The sequence below is a fragment of the Vigna radiata genome, chromosome 3 (genome assembly GCF_000741045.1).
Source record: "Vigna radiata var. radiata cultivar VC1973A chromosome 3, Vradiata_ver6, whole genome shotgun sequence".
Classification (NCBI taxonomy): Eukaryota; Viridiplantae; Streptophyta; class Magnoliopsida; order Fabales; family Fabaceae; genus Vigna; species Vigna radiata.
The window spans coordinates 2866137-2875893 of record NC_028353.1 but is presented as its reverse complement, the minus strand read 5'-3'; the positions used below and the strand labels follow the sequence as shown (position 1 = coordinate 2875893).

The 9757-nt window shown below is 33.6% G+C and overlaps 2 protein-coding genes across 3 annotated transcripts; both read right to left on the bottom strand.

Moving 5' to 3' along the window:
• Positions 1-843: 843 nt before the first annotated feature.
• LOC106757936 (putative disease resistance protein RGA1) lies at positions 844-3789 on the bottom strand. Of its 2 annotated transcripts, XM_014640795.2 has the most exons (2): positions 3368-3789; positions 844-3211 (listed from the first exon to the last, which is right to left on the bottom strand). In XM_014640795.2, exons 1-2 carry the CDS (start codon positions 3671-3673, stop codon positions 1082-1084), a joined length of 2436 nt encoding a protein of 811 aa, XP_014496281.1. In that variant the 5' UTR covers positions 3674-3789; the 3' UTR covers positions 844-1081. The 2 variants fall into 2 exon arrangements, with proteins under 2 accessions (XP_014496281.1, XP_014496280.1); XM_014640794.2 differs by having other exon boundaries at positions 844-3789.
• A 2283-nt stretch (positions 3790-6072) lies between these two features.
• LOC106756777 (putative disease resistance protein RGA1) lies at positions 6073-9673 on the bottom strand. The gene has a single exon (XM_014639357.2). It carries the CDS (start codon positions 8901-8903, stop codon positions 6309-6311), a length of 2595 nt encoding a protein of 864 aa, XP_014494843.1. The 5' UTR covers positions 8904-9673; the 3' UTR covers positions 6073-6308.
• Between the last annotated feature and the right edge of the window lie 84 nt (positions 9674-9757).

Below are 9757 nucleotides of genomic sequence, written 5' to 3'. Positions count from 1 at the left end.
ATTTACATCCCACAATGTCCTTTAATTGAAAACAATAAATCATATTTACTTTCTTTGGTTGGTTGAATTTCTCTTGTTTTTTTTTATAGTATGATGTGTCCTGATGTTTTCGATGATAAAAGAATACTTTGTCTTATAATTTAATCAGTAAAAGAAGTGAATTGTTTTGTTTTATCTTTAATAGTTGGTGAAGAAGAAATTATTTAAGTTCATGTATATTTTGAATATAAAATTCAATGTGAATAATTAACATTAAAACTTTTGAAAGACATTAAGCATTCAGAGATTTGAAATGAATAAATAACAGTCAAAGTCAATTATTCTTTTAAGATTGAACTTTATTTTCAAGTTTCATCTGAAAAATTCATATTAAATTTGTAAAAAAAAAGGTCATGTACTAAAATAAAATATTTTACTAATTATTCTTAAAATACACAATATTATTAATCGTTATTTTATTTATATATGAATTATTTATTTTGATTAGTTCAATTATTACATTTAATTAAAAATTATATAAATAACTTAAACAGTTTCAAAATAATATATATATTTTTAAAATTACACTATTTGAAAATGGAAATAAAATGTAAAATATAAAATATCTGAATAACAAAGCATTTATAAAAATTCTCTCAATTTCCTTCAAATTCGACATGACTTAAAAGTTGTAGTAATGCAAACTTTAACATAAAAAAGCCATAAGGTATAGTGCAAAAATAGTTATATGTGTTTGTATTATGTAATGAGTGCCCACAAAGCTCGCGCATTTCGACTTCTATATATGTCTTATACTTTTACGTTTCACAAGTGAAAGACAATATCTAACTAACTGAAATGTATAAATGAAATACTGAAGTTGTTGTATATATCAATATTAATAATCGACAAAGCAAAGCAGTTAAAAAGAGGAAATATAGCAGTATTGCACAACTATATCATGGAGGTCTCTCTAAATTCAAATGCCTTAACTACTTGTTCCAACTAATAAAACTGGAAAACCACAAAAAGAAAATCTAATATTATAGAAAATAATAAATAGAGAAAATAAGGGGCTTCCGACTATGTCTGGCTCTTCCTCTTATTCAGGTTCTTCTGGTTCCTCAATCACAATGTCTTTGATGTGTGATATTTTGGGCCAAAACTCTCCAACATTGGGTTCATATTTTTTATATAAGTTAGCACAACCTCCAATTTTCAAAGTTTCAAGTGCAGTGAGGTGATGAATGTTATCTGAGATAGATACCAAATTTGGGCAATCTAGTAGATGAAGTGATTTCAGATTAGTCAGAGTTGGTAACCAATCTGGAAGTGTTTCAATATTCTCACAATTAAAAACAACCAAACACCCTAAGGAGTTGGCAGCTTCCTGAACCCATTTAGGCAATGTCACCAACTGTGGTAAACCGATCAAAAATACAAGTTTTAACTTCAGCTTCGGGCTTTCTTCTTCACGATCGCCCTTCCACAGTTCCAAATCCAAATTACTGCAGTCTGCAACAACCAATGTTTCTAATTCAGGAAAATTTTGACCATCCAGCGAGATTGACTTTAGACTCCCACAGTCCAGAATGCGCAATGATTTAAGAGAAGGGAATTTCACCCCTCCAAAGATGGACTCCACATTATGGCATGATTCAATAACCAAGTATTCCAGCGACACCAATTTGGCGATCTCATTTACAGGCAAAACAGTTTGCTTTGTACTAAACATCAAATAATGAATACTGATTAATTTTCTTATTCCTTTGGGCAATACTTCCAGCTCCATGCATCCGTTAATTAACAACACTTGCAAACTTTGGAGCTTGCAAATAGAATCGGGGAGTCTCTTAATCTTGCGATTATTGCTAATGTCCAAATATCTCAAATGTTTCATCTTAGCAATGGCACGGGGCAAAGTCTCGAATGCCGAACCACGTAAATCCAAAACTCGCAAGCATTTGAACTTTGACAGACACGTATTTAGTATAGCTTCACCGTTGACACCTACTGCTCCATTTGGAAACTGTACGGTTCTCACAGCTGCTGATTTTTTTATGACTAAATTGTCAAACAAACTGCTTTCAGCAAAAGACAGATGCCGAACATTTTCTGGAATATTTTGAATGTTGGAACTTACATATAGACACTCATCCTTTGCAACAAAAAGAGCTAGATCATGCACCAAATCATGTATTCTAAAATTGTAAGAAGTGCCAAAGTTTTGAAAATCCTGGAGAAAGGATCTTGACAGGAGTTCATGCAAATATTGATTGGCCACATCTTCAAGTGCTCTATTCGTTTTTTGTAGTGTAATGAGCCCATGTGCCCCCCAAAGCGCAGTCATTTTATAACTACTTAATACAAAATCCTTTGGGTAAAGGGAAAACAATGCAAAACATTGCCTCAAATAGGATGGCATGAGATCATAACTCAGTTTAAGGGCAGGTAAAATGTCATCTTTTTTCTGAGGCAAATTCCAGATTTCATTACGACTCACATATTCCCATTCACTAGCCTCAAATTTCGAGAATAGTAAACTACCTATCGTTCTCACTGCCAGTGGAACCCCTTTGCATTTTTTCACAATTTCTCTGCCAATATTTACTAAGTGAGGATGTTTTTCCTCCTCTCCTTCTTTAAATGCCCACTTCACAAACAGAGACAATGACTCCTCTTCCNAAAGACNTTCTAAAATGTGAGAGGGAACTGTACCCATCATGAAAGCAATTGAATGACTGCGTGTGGTCACTACAACTTTACTTCCTGCTGCACCCACTTGGATTAAATTCCTCAACTCAACCCATTTAACACGGTCTTCGTTCCATACGTCATCCAAAACAAGAAGAAATTTTTTACCGGAAAGTTTGCTTTTCAATTGGTTTTGCAGTTGCTCCAAGTCCAACATGTTCAAATTCTGTTGGTGAGGAGGAACATCTGCATCATTGGCAGAATTGATGATTTTGATAACAAGTTGTTTAATGCCAAAGTCATCAGAAACACACACCCACATCTTCAATGGGAAGCATTCCTGGATCCTGTTGTCATTGAACACAAACTTTGCAAGTGTAGTCTTTCCCAAGCCTCCAATCCCCACAATTGGGATAACAGATAGACTTGTATCATCATCATTAGGAGTCTGCTGCATCAAAAGTTTTATGATCTTTTCTTTGTCGTTTTTCCTTCCTATTACATCTGAATCACTCACACGGGAGTGTGTCATATCTCTCTGATGAACAACACGTGTGTCAACGTCAATTATTTGAAGACTAAACTTATACCTATCCGCTGCAACCTTGTCTAGTCTGTTGTTGATATATTTAATTTGTTGTGCCATCTTGTAGCGAAAAAGAAGTGAATTAGAGGTGGAGAAGAAGTGACTTACCTTGTCTTTGGTGCTACCATGAGCTTTGACCACTTTGTTTTGCAGTGTTTGACACTCAAATTCATCCAAAACATCTTCTGCTTCGGAGAAGACAATTTTAAGTTGAGTGAGCCATTCACGGAGTTGATGGTTGTGGTCTTGCTTTTGGTCAGCATCTAACAACACAGCCTTGACCGAAGAGAGAGTCTTTGTAAGGTCTCGAAGATCATCGTATACACCCACCACTCGAGAAGCTTCTTGTAAAGCATGAGAAGCAAGCTTTGCTATGAGTGACTCTGCTATGCTGAAGAGAAATGATTCAGCCATGGTGGTTTGAAATACAAATGGAAGAGATGAGATTCCAGAACTACTCGACAACTAATGCCATTTGTTGCATTATTTTCAGCAGCGGTTAAAAAGAAATGAGAGGGCAAATGATAAATATCTTGATATTAGTCTGTGCTTTGTGCAGTTGTGTCCACAAATTTTTATAGTATACAATAGTGCAAAAAAGAATAATTAAATCACAATTAGAAGTTCATGTTCAATATCTAAATAAAAACAATCTATATTAAGGTATGAAGAGGTGAGCAATGGTTTTTCGTATTGTTGTTTTCGGAGAAATAATGTATAAATTCATAAAATTAATTTTGTAATAAAATTGATGATGTGTTTTCCGGAAATAATATTCTGAAAATATGTTCCAAAATGTTTATTTGAGGAAAATATTTCGAAAAGTGTTTTCTAATAATATATTTTCTATTTCCAATTCCGGAATATGAATTTTATGCCTACACCTCCTCCATTCCTGATTTCCATTCGGATGGTTTTCTTGTAACTCATTTCGGAAGGAAAAAAAAGAATGGAGATAAAAAAAAAATTAGGCTTAAATTAAATAACCCATAAGATTAATTTTAATAACTCACATAATTGATGGGTGAAGGAAGACATTTGAGGGGTGCAAGAAGTAACCGATCTTCTTCGATAATTCAAACAAGCCCAAATAAATAGTCCATTAACCAAGATGTTGTGCTTATGTAATGTACCTAAACAACAAAACACCAATTAAATAATAGAACATTAAATATAGAAACAAAAATTCTTCCAACTTGCACAAGAGGTTTTTTTTTTTAAAATAAAAAAAACCAATAAACAAAAAAACAAAAAAAAAGGTACAAAGATTTTTATTTTTCCTTCTTAAAGCATCTTCATATGTACTGTACAAAGATTTTAAACATAAAAGAATTCTTATTATTGAGAAAAGATACACAAAATCTTGAAGTGAAAAAAGAATAGTTATAATAAGTTAAGAAAGATCATACAATAGTGCTCTCAAATAATTAAAAAAGGTCACACAAAAAAAATATTACTACTAGAAAAACCTTTCTTCTCTTCATATTTTCAATCTAACTATTCAACATTCAAAATTAAAAAAAAAAAAAAAAATCACCTTTATTGTGAGTTATAATTTAAAAAGTTCTAATAAAAGTATCTCTTCCTTTATTTTTTTATTATTATATTTCAGTTTGATAACGCGGACCTTAATTAGGAATAAAGGAGTTTGACTTTCAAATTATTTTATATATAAATGATAATATAATGTATATTTTTTAATTTCAATATATTTAGTGTATTTGATACTCTAAAATTGTTTTACATATTTATAGAAAACAAATTAACATTCTAAAATGTTTATTAAAGATTTGACATTGATTTCAACTTTCCGTAATTAAACGAATTTGATAAATCAATGTTTCATATTTTAACTTTTAGCTTAGTAATTTAGTTTTCTTTTTATATTTTTTTATTAATTTTGATTTCTATATTTTTTTATTCCCTCTTCTTTTAAAGTAATTAAATTGAGTCTTTATTTAAAAAAAATCAATATGATCATTGACATAAACTTTATTTAAATTTATTATGTATCAAAATCTAAATTTATTATGTGTCAAAAACTTAATTACATTTTATTAAAAAAATATTTCATGTGAAAATCAAAATAATTGCAAAATAAAAAATAATTTAAATTTTGACATATTATATTACGATATTTTTAAATTGTAAGAAAGTCAATTTAATAAAATAAATGATATTTAACTTTTTACAAAATTAGGAAACAAATACGACAACTGCATATGACGAAATTATTAATTATGCATGTACATGATATGCTATGGGCGAGGAAAAACGTAACAAAGCAAGGTGGAGACTTTATTTGGTATCCACATGGTTTCACACCCTTAGCCTCATGTACAGGCGCAGCCCATGCTGCTTTTATAGCTCTTTTACTCATCCTCTCCTCCCATTAAAACACAAATAATCAATGCAAATTAATGTTGTTGTTCTTAAGTATTTTATTTGGTTTTTGTCATACCTGATCATGCTTGTTGGAAGTCCCACATCGGATAGAGATAAGACTAATTTATAATATATAAGTGGGATGCAGACTTCACTTTATAAACCGGTTTTGTGAAGTTGAATTAGACCTAAAACCCATTTCTAACAATGCTATGCTAGGTCACTAGACATCGAAAATAAGGGAGAAAAATTGCTTGAGTTTGAGAATGTCTAAATATGTACAGTATAAAATATCTAGATAACAAAACTAATAAAAATTATATTCATGAAGCTCGTACATTCATACTTCTGCGTATGTCATATACTTTTACTTTTCACAAGTGGAAGACAATATCTAACTGACTTAGGCACACTGAAATGTATAAGTATAAATGAAATACTGAACTTGCATATACCAATATTAATGATCGACAAAGCAAAACAGTTAAAAAGAACAAATATAGCACTATTGCACAACTATATTACGGAGGTTTCTCTGAATTGAAATGCCTTAACTAATACTCCAACTAATTTTCACCAAAAAAAAATCAACATTATGAAAAACACATTCAAAAAATAATAAATAAAGAAAATAAGGAGCTTCCGATTATGTCTGGTTCTTCCTCTAATTCTCAGGCTCTTCTGGTTCAACAATGATAATGTTTTTGATATGTGATATTTTGGACCAAAATTCTCCAACATGGGGTTGATACTTTTTATGTAAATTAACACAATCTTCAATCCTCAAATTTTCAAGCGCAGAGAGGTGATGCATATTATCTGGGAGAGATACCAACTTTGGACAATTGATTAAACTAACTGTTTTCAGATCAGTGAGAGTTGTTAACCAATCTGGAAGTGTTTCAATATTGTAACAATTTGAAACAAACAAGCACTGTAACGATTTGGCAGCTTCCTGAAGCCCTCTAGGCAGAGCCACCAGCTGTGATAAACAGTTAAATCCAATCAATTTTAACTTCATCTTGGGGCTTTCTTTTTCAGGATCACCCTTCCACAGTTCCAAGTCCAAATTAGGGCAGGCAGCAAGAACCAACGTTTCTAATTCGGGAAAATTTTGACCATCTAGCGATATTGACTTTAGACTCTGACAGCTCACAATGCATAATATTTTAAGAGAAGGGAATTTCACCCCTCCAAAGATGGACTCTACATTCTGGCATGAATCAATGTACATGTATTCAAGCGACCCCAATTGGGCGATCTCATTCACAGGCAAAACAGTTTGCTTTGTGGTAAACTCCAAACAACGGATACTGACTAGTTTTCTTAATCCTTTAGGCAATACTTCCAGCTCCATGCATCCTTTAATTGACAACACTTGCAAACTTTGGAGCTTGCAAATAGAGTCGGAGAGTCTCTTAATCTTGAGATTATTGTTAATGACCAAATATCTCAAATGTTTCATCTTAGCAATGGTACAGGGCAAAGTCTCGAATGTCGAACCACTTAAGACCAAAACTCGCAATAGTTTGAACTTTGACAGACACGTATTTAGTAAAGCTTCATCAGTGGCAGCTGCTGCATCATCTGAAAACAGTACGGATCTCACAACTGCTGATTTTTTGGTGACTAAATTTTCGAGCAAACTGCTTTCAGCAAAATACAGATGTCGAACATTATCTGGAATATTTTGAATGTTCAAACTCACGTGCAGACACTCATCCGCTGCAACAAATAGGGCGAGATCATGCACCAAATCATGTATTCTAAAAGAGTAAGAACTGCCAAAGTTTTGAAAATCTTGGAGAAAGGATCTTGACAGGAGTTCATGCAAATATTGATTGGCCACATCTTCAAGTGTCCAATTCGTTTTTGGTAGTGTGATGAGTCCAAGTGATCCCCAAATCGAAGCTATATCATTACTAAAGAATTCATAATCCTTTGGGTAAAGGGAAAATAATGCAAAACATTGCCTCAAATAGGATGGCAAGAGATCATAACTCAGTTTAAGGGCAGGTAAAATATCATCTTTTTTCTGAGGCAAATTCCAGATTTCATTGCGACTCACATATTCCCATTCACTGTCCTCAAATTTCGAGAATAGTAAACTACCTACTGTTCTCACTGCCAGTGGAACCCCTTTGCATTTTTTCACAATTTCTTTGCCAATTTTTACCAAGTGAGGATGTTTTTCCTCCTCTCCTTCTTTAAATGCCCACTTGACAAGCAGAGACAAAGAATCCTGCTCAGAAAGACCTTCTAAAATGTGAGAGGGAAGTGTGCCCATCATGGAAGCAATGGAATGACTACGTGTGGTGACTACAACTTTACTTCCTGCTGCACTTACTTGGATTAAATTCCTCAACTCAACCCATTGAACACGGTCTTCGTTCCATACATCGTCCAATACGAGTAAGAACTTTTGACCGGAAAGTTTTCTTTTCAATTGCTTTTGCAGTTGCTCTAGATCCAACATGTTCAGATTCTGTTGGTGAGGAGGAACATCTTCATCGTTGGCAGAATTGATGATTTTGATAATCAATTGCTTAATGTCAAAGTCATCAGAAACACACACCCACATCTTCAATGGGAAGCACTCCTGGATCCTGTTGTCATTGAACACAAACTTTGCAAGTGTAGTCTTTCCCAAGCCTCCAATCCCCACAATAGGGATAACAGATAGAGTTGTATCATCATCATTAGGATTCTGCTGCATCAAAAGCTCTATGATCTTTTCTTTGTCATTTTTCCTACCTATCACATCTGAATTACTCACACGGGAGTGTGTCATATCTCTCCGATGAACAACACGTGTGTCAACATCAATTATTTGAAGATTAAACTTATGCCTATCTGCTGCAACCTTGTTTAGTCGGTTATTGATATTTTTAATTTGCTGTGCCATCTTGCAACGAAAAAGAAGTGGATTAGAGGTGGAAAAGAAATGACTTACCTTATCTTTGGTGCTACTATGAGCTTTGACCACTTTGTTTCGCAGTGTTTGGCACTCAAATTCATCCAAAACATCTTCAGCTTCAGAGAAGACAGTTTTAAGGTGAGTGAGCCATTCGCGGAGTTGATGGTTGTGATCTTGCTTTTGCTGAGCATCTAACAGCACAGCCTTAACTAAAGAGAGAGTGTTTGTAAGGTCTCGAAGATCCTCATATAAACCCACTACTCGAAAAGCTTCTTGAAAAGCAAGAGAAGCAAGTTTTGTTAAGAGTGACTCCGCTATGCTGAAGAGAAATGATTCGGCCATGGTAATTTGAAATAGAAACGGCAGAGATGAGATGGGTAGGGAAAACAGTATTTCTAAGTCATCTCCGTTAATGAATGGATTCCAAATCTACTCAACAAAACGAAAACAAAGTCAACTTCGTTAATGAATGGATTCCAGATCTACTCAACAAAACGAAAATGCTTCTTTAACAAATGGTGACAATATTTTAACAAAGTCAATTGTGAAGGTATGATTGATGCATTTCACGTAAGTTTTAAAAAATTGAAATGTGACGTGGAGGATAATTTCTATAGAAAAAAAATGTTTTGCGGTTTCTCCAAAATGAATTTCCAATTATCCCTTTGTCTTCTCTCTGGCCATTTTTCGTGTCTCTCTCATTGTTCCTCCTTCTTTCTCACTGGCGGTGACCTCCTCCATCATCTCCACCGTTGATTCACCACCGTTCTCGCGTTCTGTAGTCTCTGGCACCTCTTCGTCATCTCTCCTTTCTCTCTCGTGATTTTTCCCCTCTTTCCCTCTCGCCATTTCTCTTTCGCACTCTTGACCAGGGAGTAAAGGAGTCTCCTTTCCTGAAGGTGGGCATTTTCCGATGGAAAAATGGGTCTTCCCTAGTGTGTAGAACTATAAAATCATGAGTTATGCTTTTTTGTTATTGTTAATTTTGGTGTTGATGATTGGGTTTTCTAAGAAGTGGGTAGATGATTTCTGCATGTTGTTTTACTTTGTTTTATGTTGTTTGTAAAAGTTGTTGGTGATGATTGTTTTCTATAAGCGTCCCGATATTTTAACACCATTCCATTTAACACCGTTTTGACACTAGTACGTGTCAGGTCCTGATTGGTTGATTTTTTTTTATTTTTAAAATTTCAAAA